Genomic DNA, 12308 nt, shown 5'->3' on the forward strand with positions numbered 1-12308 from the left:
AAAAAAAAATGGGTCCGAAAACCTAAATGCTCAGCACCTCATTTTGGAAGTCCCAGCTTCCAAAAGTACAGCAAGAACAGCTTTTCTCGTGGGATGTTGGCATTGCTGGTGCTAGGCAGAACCTAGAAGCAAAACAGACCCTTTTTTAGATGTTAGAAATACACACACACACACGCACAAATCCACCAGAGAATAAAGATCAACTGAACACTGTCAACAAAGATGCAAAGTTTTGCTTCAGGTCCCAGAAGAAGGGGACAGTTCTGGTCCATGGCAGCTCTGACATGAGCATTTCTCCCAGGAAAGGCAAGCTGAGAGTACGTTGCATCCCTGCAGCTCTCCAGGCTGGTCATGCCATTACCTGAATGCCCCACTTGTGCCCTTGGCGCTCCCATTTCCCAAACACTAAGATCCCTACAGGCCTCAAAAGCAGAAATTATAGGGCCTCATGACATGGATCAATGGCACTAAGGGAGAGCTGTCATAAAGGTTGGATAGCATCTCAGTCTAGCTTTAAATGGCTGTACAGAAGCATCTCCGTGTAAGTCAGTCACCCTTTACTCCTTAATTAGTGGAGTGAAGGAGATGCTTTTTGGGTATAATTCCTCGAGCTTATGTTAGGTGGTACCTTGGGATGAGATGAATTGCACCTTAAAAAGCACCTATTTCTTTCAACTCTAAAGGTAGCCTAAAGAGACTAGCTTAGATGCTCACATCTATATTTAATGTACATTTCATCCACCCCATTGAAGTGCCTTTAATTATGGGTAGGAATGAAGCCAAGATGAGCCCTGATGGTTTTCACTGAGATTTGGAAATGGCTCCTAAGGGAAGAGACATAGCCCATACTTTCAGTAGTACCTTGCTGAAATAGGGAATTTCCACTCACTGTCACCTCTGGATATGTTCCTGCCATCAAAGAGAAGCCCCAAAACCCTTCATCCTGTGGACAGACACATGCCCCCCTTCTCCACACCTGGGGTTAGCTGGCTCAGCCCCACCAGGTGCTAAGCAGCATTGTACAGGTAACATCGCCATTGGTACAAATATGGGCAAATTTCTGTCATTCTCACATTTTTGCCATCTTGGCTTCTTGTCATAATAAGGTCTTTACAACTATGTAATATTCTTCCTATATCAACATGGATGATACACCTTATCTCTCTCTCCCACACTCATATACACACACAGAACCACACACATGCTTTAACCCAAATACAATATTCATATTAGGGTCGGGGACAAGGCCAGGATTTTGTTCCGTTCACTCTGAACATTAGAGTCATTTGCAAGACGTCAGATCTAGGCTTACATTACAACTTTCCCTCCTACGCATTTCTAGGGATTTTCATTTGCCGCCTTCTTGATGAAGAGCAAAGCAATGAAAATGCCCAACTCCTCTGTACAAGCAGCCCACACCAGCTCTGCCGATAAAGAATACAACCAGAAGGGAGGCACAGTTATGTCTTCAGCCTTTGTCTCAATTTTTATTAATGCTGAGGGCAGGAGAACGAAGTTGAGAACCAAGAAGAGTGTATGTTTTTATGAGAAGAGACACAAGAAAAGGACAACTGTTCGTAGTGACATTGTACTACCAAAAATTTATAGTACAAAAATCATTTGTCTGGCAGTTCCCTTTATCCAAACACTCAGGACATTAAGCTCGTGGCAAACAAGAGTGCCAGCTGCTTATGGTGACCTGTGCTGTCTGCCACGAGTATTTCACCCTCAACCCTGACACTCAAATTAACTGGAAGTACAAGAGCTGCCACAGCAACCCTCCCTGTTCCCCCCCGAAAAGCACTAGGAGCATTCACTCCTCAGCTAAGGGCTTGCGAATGAAAAACTGACTTAAAACAAAAATAACTCCAGCCAGCCAGAGAAAGCAAATATCACTCACCTTTGGCAGGGTTATGACAGAAGCCACTATAAATACACTGTAGCTGTTCGTGTTTGCAAGCCTTTTTCTGCAGACGGGAAGGCTCTCAGTGCTTACCCTGACCATCTCAAACACACTGTGGGCATTGTGACCAGCCCAGCAGCCACAGCCAGTGGACCAATGCACCCTGAAATGGGCTGGACCCATTAACCCCATGTCCTGGTGTAGAATTTATAGTGGTGGTAGCTCTGTCTCTGCCACCAGTGACACCATCGTGAGTCCTGCTCGCCAGCCTGTCCTCTGCATGTTGACAAGATGAAGGATGACCCAGCCTCGATTTGCCTTTTCTTCTTGAGATCTCATTTATGTTGGACAGCCCGTGATTTGCTCTTCCCCCTAAGAAGGGGCCAGGACATCTCCAGAGGAGCTTCAGGCTCTGACCATGTTCAAGGAACCAGCTCACGTCCAGACCCTGGCATGTCCCATGGGTATTAAAAACTGCTGGCAACAAAATGCAAAACAGATTGAGCATCCAGCCCTGCAACAATGCCAGCTATGGAAACCAGCAGGAAAAAGCACAGATGACATGCTCAAAGGTTATATGAATTTGGAGAAAGAAGAGAACTGAGGGCAAAAACTCACCAGTTAGCAGGGGGGGCAAATGAGTCTTTGCATTTAAGAGGGCAATTCACAGGGTAGCACGTACTTGTGTTCACAGTGAAGAAAGTCAGTAATTTCAGCTTCTTTGTCTCCCTATGGATTGCAAGGGGGCAGAGGAACTGTAATACTCATTTTCTTGGTGGAGTAATTCCTGCTGAGCCCCAACCAACAGCAAGAGGTTCTCTCTGGATCTGCAACACCTTCACATTTCAGCACAGATCTTTCCCCTTTCTTCTGGAGTTATTTTGCTATTTGGTGCACCTTCAGTTGGTAAAGAACAATAACGATGACTTACCTGGATCCTGCTGCCTTAAAGCTCTATTTTTACTTGATGGTATAACAGCAGACTGAAGAAATTGTTCAATTCAGGAACACTTCTGCAAGAAACACTGAACATGCTTTACTCTTTTCATTTGAATAGGACAGTTGCCATCACAAAAAGCCTTGGCCAGTCTTCAGCTGCTGCTCCCAGTCACCGTAATCAGCACCAGAGCCCCACACTGAACGGCAATGGTGACTGTGATGGCTTGTGTCACTGTTTTGTCTGCTGGCTGGGAGTGTTTTCAAAGTACAGAAATAATAGAAAACTAAAGAAAGAAATAACTAAAGCTGTGATTTAACAAGCTTTTCAAAGTGCCACGGCATCAAGCACAAAACCAAGGAACCACAGTATTGATTCTGTGCATTATAAAAGCGAGGAAAGGAATCAAGGAGTAGAGCAACGCAAGAAAAAAGCAAGTAATTTAGGAGAGCTGCCATGAGGCGTATTTCATTATCTGCACAGAATATAGCAAGTCCCTTGGAGCACTGGTAGTGCAGCATTTCCCTGCCATGGGCAGTCTGACTCAAAGTGCTGCCTAACAAGGGCTTCTTGTGCCTTCTTGTGCTGAGCTGGTGCTGGGGCACCGCATGGGAGCTGGGATTAGGACACAGGCACTGCTAAATCCTAAGAGGAGGTGAGGGGGGATGAAACAAGTGTTCAAAATGCAGCATCTAGTGCTCCCCGCTCTCTGGGCAATGAGGTTCAATCCTGGATCAGAAAAAGGTTTTTTTCTATATATTCTAAAAACATTCTCCTTGACTTTTCCAAACATGGACACTTGGAGCCTTTTCCTGGTTGCATTTTAGGTTTATTGTAATTCTGAGATTGTTGTCAAACATCTGAAAGCCTCCCATCATCAGAAGTCCATCCATGAGGAAAAGGCAATGGGTACATCCCTTCTTAGGCCAAAACAAGACCATGTGTTACTGCCCATAGCGGCAGGGCAGAATTATCCATCCTGTGTGTGAGGATCTTCTGGCTTTCTGTGATTATCTTGGGGGACCTTCAAGGTCTTTTCAAACAGATTAATCTTCATACTACCCCAATACCACATATTGTTCTGATAGTTAGGGAGGCTAAGAGAGAGAGACATGAACTGGCTTTAGCAAGTCACAGCATGAATCCTCATTGATGAACTTTGGAAAAAAAAATTAAATAATTCAAATGCTAAAAAATCCCAACTCTGTCTGCATTTTAACTGCTGCAGAATTACTCTCACCGCTTTTGATGATTATTCTGCAAGCATTCATTTGGAAAGGTTCTTAATAAGTCTGATTCTTCTTACGCACAGAAAACCTAAAGACAGTTTGGAAAAATGACTAACGTACTGTGCGTAATCATGGGAACTATCACAGTGGTTTTTTAACTGTGGTCAGGGAGCACATCTTGAATCTCTGCTCATTCCCAGTTGACCTGGATGAGTCGATGGGATTCACCAAAGACCAACATTTCCAATTAAAGAACTTTAGGGAGAACTTCATAAAGAGCTTAAAAGAAATAGACAGATAAACCAAAACACACCTACAAGCATTTGAAGGGTTTAAAAGCCAAGATGAGAGAGAAAGGAATTCCTGCAGTATGAGAGGGTGGTCTAATATGAAAGCTGGTTTGGAAGCAATGAAAGGTAAGGTGGATTATTTGGAAATGTCCCAGCAGGGAGAGGTAAGACTTGGCCGGCACAGTGGATCTCTGAGGTGTGGACTAGAGGGCTAAGCCAAGCTAATAATCAGAGGCAAAGGAGGATTTCTGAGCTCAGCTGATCCTGGTGGAAAGCAAAAACATTACTTTGGTTGAGCATCTCATCTTTCCCATGTCTTCCCTACAGTGCACGCCCAGAAGCAGAACAGACAGACCTGCGTACGGAAGAGCCTTATCTGTGCGTTTGCCATGGCCTTTATTATAAGCGTGATGTTGATTGCAGCCAACCAGATCCTGCGGAGCGGCATGGAGTAGCCTCTCGCCATGACACTGTGAACCAAACTGACCATGCATGCGCATGCCACCGGGTGAGCTTCCCCCGAACCGACTCTCACACGGCAAAGAGACAGAGGCAGGCAGATAAAGCACCATTCGACAAGGAGCCTGAGGCCAGCAGCGTAATGTGTCTTGTGAATCAACTACATCCTTTTGGCAGGGACATAAAAGGGCTGTCTTAATGCTTTAAAGGTTTTGTTTCCTAATGCAATAAAAAAAAAATATACAGGAGTCCCGAATTATTGCTTCAAAACAGCAATGGTAACTTGGAAGAAACTTTCATCCAGCAGCCTGTTTTGCAGTTTTAAAGAGGCACAGCCTCATGACTTATTGCAGCGGGGCTGTGTTTTAACCTAGGGGCCGACTGACTATTCTGCATAGCTCTCCGCTGGGCCCACATTCCCAGGAAGTTGATCGTAGCATTGCCACGAGCAAGTTCTGTTCGTTTTATTTCATGTACTCCGGCTTCACTTTGTTTTTCCCTTATGACCATGCCTTTGAGTTTACGGCATTAGAGGGGAGCTAGAGCATCCTTGTACAGTATTTTCAGAGTTAAAAAGAGGAGAATTTGCCAGCGTCATACAAAATTTCTATTTTTGGTTCATAAACGCCGCCTTTGACACAAGACTGTGGGGTAGCATGAGTCCCTTTGCAATTTTTTTCCAACCGTGAATCAGGGCTTGAGAAGCACCACCCATTCTCACACATGGGCATTTCTGAGATTTGTGCACAGTCTTCCAACCGACTCTGCAACCACCAGCACCAGTTAAAACTCCCTCTATTTGGTCCTGTCTGCATATTCAGCAACATTTGCTTTCCAGCAGTTTTGCCCTTCTTCTATATCGGTCTTCAATAACCTTACGTGAGATGAAAATCATGAGGAAAGCTCAGAAAGAGCTTTCCTCCCCTCCTCTTGCCTGCGCAATTTTTATTTATTTCATTTCATATGCCCTGGTTGTAATTTGCAGTGAAACCTCCGCGTCAGACACCTTCTCGTGGGAGAGGTTATATTTTCGCCTACATGGTAGTGTGTGGTTTTGACCAGCCAGCTGCTCCAGTCCCTCCCAGTAGCCGTCCCACCACCATCCCATGGGCAGGCTCCAAAGAGGGAAAGCTGAAAAGCAGACTGCAGCAAGAGAAGAAGGAATCAAACTAGAGCCTACCGCCATATGTCACATAGCGTGTCAGACTTTCAGATCCTGCAAGTGTTAGTTATTTTTCCTGGAAGAGACTTTAATGAGCAGCAAGGAGAAGATGGAGTGATACAGTCTAGAGACACAACACATCCCATGGAAAGCACAAGGACTGGGTGAGCCTGGAGCCAGGATTACATCGGAAAGCATTTTTCCTTTTAAACTTGACATAAATCCTTGCATTTACCTTCAGATGAACTGTGCACCTGTATGTGACGCCAGGAGAGATCTGGTTTCCTTGCCCTCATAGGAGAGGTTTCCCAGCCAGAGCTCATGGAGCTGGCATGGGGAGCACTCCCAGGGGATCCATGGAGGCACCTGGGTGTTGGAGTTGCAGTGGCTTTGTGGTGCTGGCTGGGCGAGCTCCAGAAACACCAAGGAACAGCGAGATCTTGCTCCCGTAAATGTAGATGACTGTTTCCTGTGTCACGAGAGGGGGCAGGATGGCTCCCCAAGGGATTGCAAACCACAAGCTTCCCTCATCCTACACAGCAGCCATTAGCTTAAGCCTCGATCCATCCCAAAGACTCGTTTCAGGTCTTGCTTTGATTACAAGTTTGATCGATAACATTTAACCTGTGTTTTTTAGTAGCCTGATTTGAAAATCTCCTTATTATTCTGTCTCCCATCACCCCTTTAAACTCACATCACTGCTTTGGATTTTGTCTTTAGGAGTGTGTCTCAGTCGCCCACCTCCACATCGTTGCCATTTTCCTGGTGCCCTCCCTCCATCACTGAAGACAACAGCAGCCTTTTCCAGAGCAGCCAAGTTATTTTTTTCTGCACAATTATTTTTTTTTTCCACAAACACACACTTCTGTATTTCTGTTCTGCTGTGAGTAATAGAGGTCAACTGCAAAATATTCCGCAAAAAATTGTTATATGTCCCAGGAGATGGAGAGATTTATGTTTGCTCTAGGGCAGCAGCAGACCAAACCAACAGCGGAAAATCTTAGGCAAACTCTGAATGCAGGATTCGCACCACTGGGGAGCCAAGGCGCCCTCCCAGCACGCGCTGCGCTGGACATCGGAGATAATGAGCTTTGAGATCATTTTAAGGGAACTGTCATCCACATTTTTAGGTCTCAGGGGCATGTGAAAAAGGGGCAGCAGCAGAAAAAAAGTCTAAATGTTACTTGCCACTGAGTAATACTTGTTAAGATTTTTTTTTTGACCGGGACTGTGCTGGAGTGAACATGGGCAGCAGGGGCAGATGGAGATGGAGCGGAGAGGTGGGCACCAACCTACCAGCCCCACTCAGTGACAGCAGAAGCATGGGGCAGAGTGGTGCCTCTTCGCTGAGCCTAGAAACACAAGCTAAAACACATAGACCGGGCATTTCTCCACATTCTTCTCACTCATCTGACAGCTAACACCAGGCAGACTCCAATTATAACAGCTACCGTACGGACGAGATGATCTTTTGCATTCTCTTAAGCTTTCTGGAAGGCTCCATAATTTCTACATGCATGCTCCATAAAACCCTTTGTAAATACAGTCATTTTTCAGTATAATTCTTCACCTTGAAGCTCCATTTGTAAAACCAAACCTATAATTAATATATCAGTAAAAGCCATAGCCTGGTGTCAGCAGAGTTCATCACAAAACTCCCCACTGATTTTACTGGGTATAAGATTTGGGGGGCTTGGGGGTTTGCTTTTTCTGTAGGGAATCGAATTTATCCATTAGGAATCAGTGTCATGTCTTGCCAGAGGTCTCCTTTTCCTTCCTAGAGCAGCCTTTCTCCATCTAAAGGCGTCTTGAAGAGAACCCTTCTTTAATCAGTCAGGGTCTTCTGGTAGCTAGTGGCAATGCAGGATGGATCAGGCCAAGCCACTTCATCCTTTCCTCTCCCCACAACCTTTCTACCGACACCTTCCCATCCTTCCAAGCCAGCAGCATTGGACCTGTGTCTCTTACCTACCTCCCTGGCTCCATTTATGTAACATCCATTTACCTTCTTTTTTTTTTTTCTTGTACACAAGAAGAAAAAAAAGGGCTTTTTGTTGCTTTTACAGACAGTAGGTAAAAATAGAGCAGTAAAATTTTGATTGGAACCTGATGGCAAAAGCTTAGGGGGAAGAAAGTAGAAGAATCAAAGAAATAAAAATAAAAAACCCTACATCCCATACTTTAAGAAAAAAAAACCTATTTAAGTGCTAATTAACATACTTTAAAAAAATACTCAGACTGCAGCAGTGCTAGGTAGAGCTGTCAGAAAAAGCACTAAACTTATGCTCTTGCCAGTTACATGAGAATTTAAGTGTCTTTTCAGCACTGCAATTCTGCATGAAAAGGATATTGCTATGGCAACCCTCGCTGTTCGTGACATGTGTGCCACCGTGTCGGAGCGACACGCAGCAATTGCAGACGCACTCCCAGCCAAACCAAGGATGGACAAACAGCTCCCAGCAGCCTGGGACAGCATTTCAGCTCACAGATTAGCACATTATTAGCAAATTGTGAGCACCCCAAAGACAACTCTGTTGGCTTAGCCACAAAAATACATGTGCAATTAAAGAGATTGACATGCAGGGAAGTGTTTGAGATGGACCTGATTATTTTAGCTTGAGAGAGGCATTGGTTTGGTTTGGGAGCAAGTGAAATCAATGCAGCATGAGCACTGCTTGATACAGGTTGTCCTGTGCTTGTCGAGGACACTTTGGGCAGGTCCTTCACAGAGGGATTGATCTCTGATGGGAAGGATTTGGATCACTGCTCCTGCAAGGCAGCGGGCTGCATCGTTGATAACCATTGACTTTGACTGTAACCATTAGCTTTAACTTTGAAGGCACATTCTGATTTTCTGCTCCTGGAGAAGCCAATGAGTGAACGGCAGGCATGTGGCATGCTGAAATACTTTGGAGGCCACGGAGAAGTGAATTCCAGCAAAAGCTGCTGAAGGAACATTGCTTACCTGTCACATCCAAAGCCATACCATAAGGTCAGTCATAAAGAAAATCACAGCTGAGGAATTACCAGGCAGGACAAGTGCACCATGGTGGTAGAGGTGGCCCTGGGGAGAAGGATCCTGCCCACGACAGGCTGTGCCACCCAAAGACTTTGTTGGGGCCTGCCCCTCTCAAAGAGTCCACCACTGAGAATTTCTAATCAGAAGCAATATCAACAGTAATGTAAAGAATTAAACAGGGTGGGCAACTGGAAAAACTTGGCTTTGTTAGGGAGAATTTGGTCCTCATGGTCTTGGAGTTCATATAGGAAAAAATAGAGTTGACAAAGAAAAAGTAATTCTTTTTCATGTTTGATGGGTACCCACAAATATGCCAGTTACTGTTAGCAGACACCCTGTCCTGGTGAAGGTGCTCACAGACCCCCCAGGAGAAGGTCACCTGTGAGCAGAAGGGTGGGAGGTGGTAGGAGACCCAGCTACCTGCCCCGGCTCCCAGGTGAGCTACAGCTGACTATTTGGGTATCATCTGGTGATTTGGAGAGATTTCATACAGGCTATTCAGTGGTTATTGGGAGCTCACATGTTGGATAGGGTGCACTGGTAGGGCTGGATGTTGGCTGCCTTACATGGGAGACTTCCAGCAACTTTGTAAAAGAAAAGATATGTACATACATACCCACCTCTTTAAGCTAGGGCCAAGTAAATGGATTTTTTTGGTCCTTCTCCCATAAGAAATAGGATAACAAGCAAGCAAATCAAGAAAAGGTAGAAAGCATTCATAAGGATGTTACTCTGGATGGCTGAAGTCTGTTTGACAGACTTGGATGAGCAAAGTACCTACTGGCAAACGCTTTTTTCCATGGAAAGCACAGGAATATTCTTTCACAAAAACCCCACGCTGCATCTTTCTGCCTGCTGCAGAAGACCAAAACATCTCTGGGACACCCAGAGGACTGTGGTGGCTGTCCGAGGTCCAGTGCTGGCTCTGCTCAAGATGACACACTGCTTTGCAAGGTGCCTGGTACAAAGAGACTCTCAGCTTTTTCCACAAAAGACTCTCTCTCCCCTGTGCCCCCCCCGCCTCCCCCTTGCACACACGTGCACAGGGCAAGCAGTGCTGCAAAGGGCTGTCATCGCACAAAAGCAAGAGGTGCACAGTCCCAAGTCGGACTTAGATCTGTGAGGAGAGAAGCAGTAGGAGGAATACATTAAGATCACTAAGAATGAAGTTCCCTATTTTATCCAGCAGTGTAATAAATTATTTAGTTTCTGCTTTATGGATGACTATGGATTTGAAAGAAGAAAAACCAACTCTTCTAAAACGAAAATCTGATGAAGTATCTTTTTTCTTGGCTCTGAATCACGCTTACATTCCACAGATGAAGATGTACAGAACTTGCTGGTTTTCAATCTATTATTTTACTGTACTGTGTTCTGACAGTGCAATTATATTTCCCTGGCATTACTTAAAACCTATTACTTTCCCAGGAATTTAATACAGAAAAAGAAAAGGCTCACAACATTTTCATCTCTCCATATTCTTGGTTGTTATCAGGACTGGATCTTGTTTTTCTCCAGTTCAAGTAGGATGTTTTAGGCAGCTCTAGGACCTGTAGAATCTTCATGAAGAGCAAGATGGACAGAAAACCAGCCAACAACCTTTTAGTTGGACGAGTACTCCACTCCTACCTCTCCAGTGGCAAAAGTCTGAAAAACTGCCTCAATTTGGCATCATCACTAGGAAAAAATTTCAGCCCCAGAAGCAATGAGAAGATGGAGAAAGAAGAAAAAGGAAATCCTCTGGATCTAAAGATCGGTACTTGACAATTTGATGATAAAAATACTGTAGGTTTTTTTTATTTTCTGTCAAGACAGACCAAAATACTTTGTAGCCTTGAAGAGCATTACTAAATGAAATTGCCATTTTCCAACCAATTATTTTCTACAGCTGTTCATGGCCAGTCTTGCCAGCATCATGAATAAGCAGCTTCAAACACTGCTATTTTTACAACGCTTTAGGTGAGATCCATAATATGACTTTTCTTTATCAGCTGGTCTTCTGTCTTCATCAGCCAACAAGTAGACATTTGATCATCCCATTTGAAGCTGTTGAGCTTGCTCTGGTAGGTACCTCTCTGGTCTTGCCAGCTCTCGGGCATGTCTTGTCTCTCTTGTGAGCAGTCCTACTAAACCCAAACCATACAGCATCAGGCCCCAGGGGTTGCCGTTTGACAGCAATCTTCAAGTAAAGCCTCTATATTCATATTGCACCAAGCCAAGAATGGTATTACATTTCCTACCATCTCTTTCAGAGGAGCCAAAGTTGTTTCAGCTTCATGCAGCAGCTCTTGTTTTCTCAGATTTTAATGGGGGGGGGGGGGGGGGAAGAGATGAAGTTCCTCTTGGACTCAAGGGTAAATCAGAAGTAACTCATTAGAGTTAATTGGCTTAAACTGTAATAAGCCCAGAATCCAGCCTGTTGCCATTTAATCCATACTAGGATCTAAGTAATCAATGCCTCCTGATTAATCTCTAGGAAGTTCTTCAGTAATACATGCATCTCCTTTTTGTCATCATTTCATCCTTCACTGTTTTCAAGCCATTTACCATTCATTGTTAAAAGCTGACCATTTTTTGCTTGTTAACAAAAGACATGACGTTTTAATTAGAGACAACAAATCACAAAGTCAGCAGCATAATGGTAAAAAAAAAAAAACCACCACCTTTGTACAAAATACTGTAAATATTAATATAAATTAACTTGGCATGCAACTTAAATCCTATGTTATTGCAAGTTACTCAAGTGTATAAAGACATGTATAAAGGAAAACCGAATGCCATATGTATCGGCTGTTTCCTCTAACCAAACACTACTGTAAATATATAATCTGTATAAAAAGATTTTAATTTTACCATTATTTATGCAATAGAAATAAAGGTTTTTTTCTTTTGATGAGGGATGAAGTTTCTTTTTTCCTCATTTTGAAGGAGTCATTGATATTTATTCATGCCCAAGTACAAGAGCAAAAGCTAGATTTGCATAAAATATTAGGACAGAGACCCTTTCTTCCTTCTGAGGGATACATGAACATTTGGGCTTTTTATTTTGCTTTGAAACTAGATTTACATATTTTAAAGCCTGTTACTACAGAAAGAGCTCCTAACTGAATAGATGCCTTGGCTGTTCAGAGCTGGAATCAATGCTTCGAGAGAGACACAGATGCACAGGACTTGTCAGCCTGCCAAAGAGAGGAACTGAACTTCTCCTCTGGAAGTGGAAGTCAAAGCCACAACCACAACTGGTGTGGTTCGTGGGCACCACATGCAGATCTCAAAGAGAAAGGTCAGACCATGCCATGTGCTCTTTTA

The 12308-nt window shown here is 44.0% G+C and overlaps 1 protein-coding gene across 4 annotated transcripts in view; it reads left to right on the forward strand.

The window, feature by feature from the left end:
• Nucleotides 1-11892, forward strand: part of CALN1 (calneuron 1) — a 154093-nt gene extending 142201 nt beyond the window's left edge. For 3 of the 4 annotated variants that reach the window (XM_030028877.2, XM_030028880.2, XM_030028879.2), the window contains one exon: nucleotides 4687-11892. In XM_030028877.2, coding sequence (XP_029884737.1) covers nucleotides 4687-4814 — 128 coding nt within the window. In that variant the 3' untranslated portion in view covers nucleotides 4815-11892. The remainder of the gene's footprint in view (nucleotides 1-4686) is intronic. The other variant, XM_030028878.2, reaches the window with a different exon arrangement.
• The last annotated feature ends 416 nt before the right edge of the window (nucleotides 11893-12308 follow it).

The sequence above is a fragment of the Aquila chrysaetos genome, chromosome 10 (genome assembly GCF_900496995.4).
Source record: "Aquila chrysaetos chrysaetos chromosome 10, bAquChr1.4, whole genome shotgun sequence".
In the NCBI taxonomy this organism is placed as follows: Eukaryota; Metazoa; Chordata; class Aves; order Accipitriformes; family Accipitridae; genus Aquila; species Aquila chrysaetos.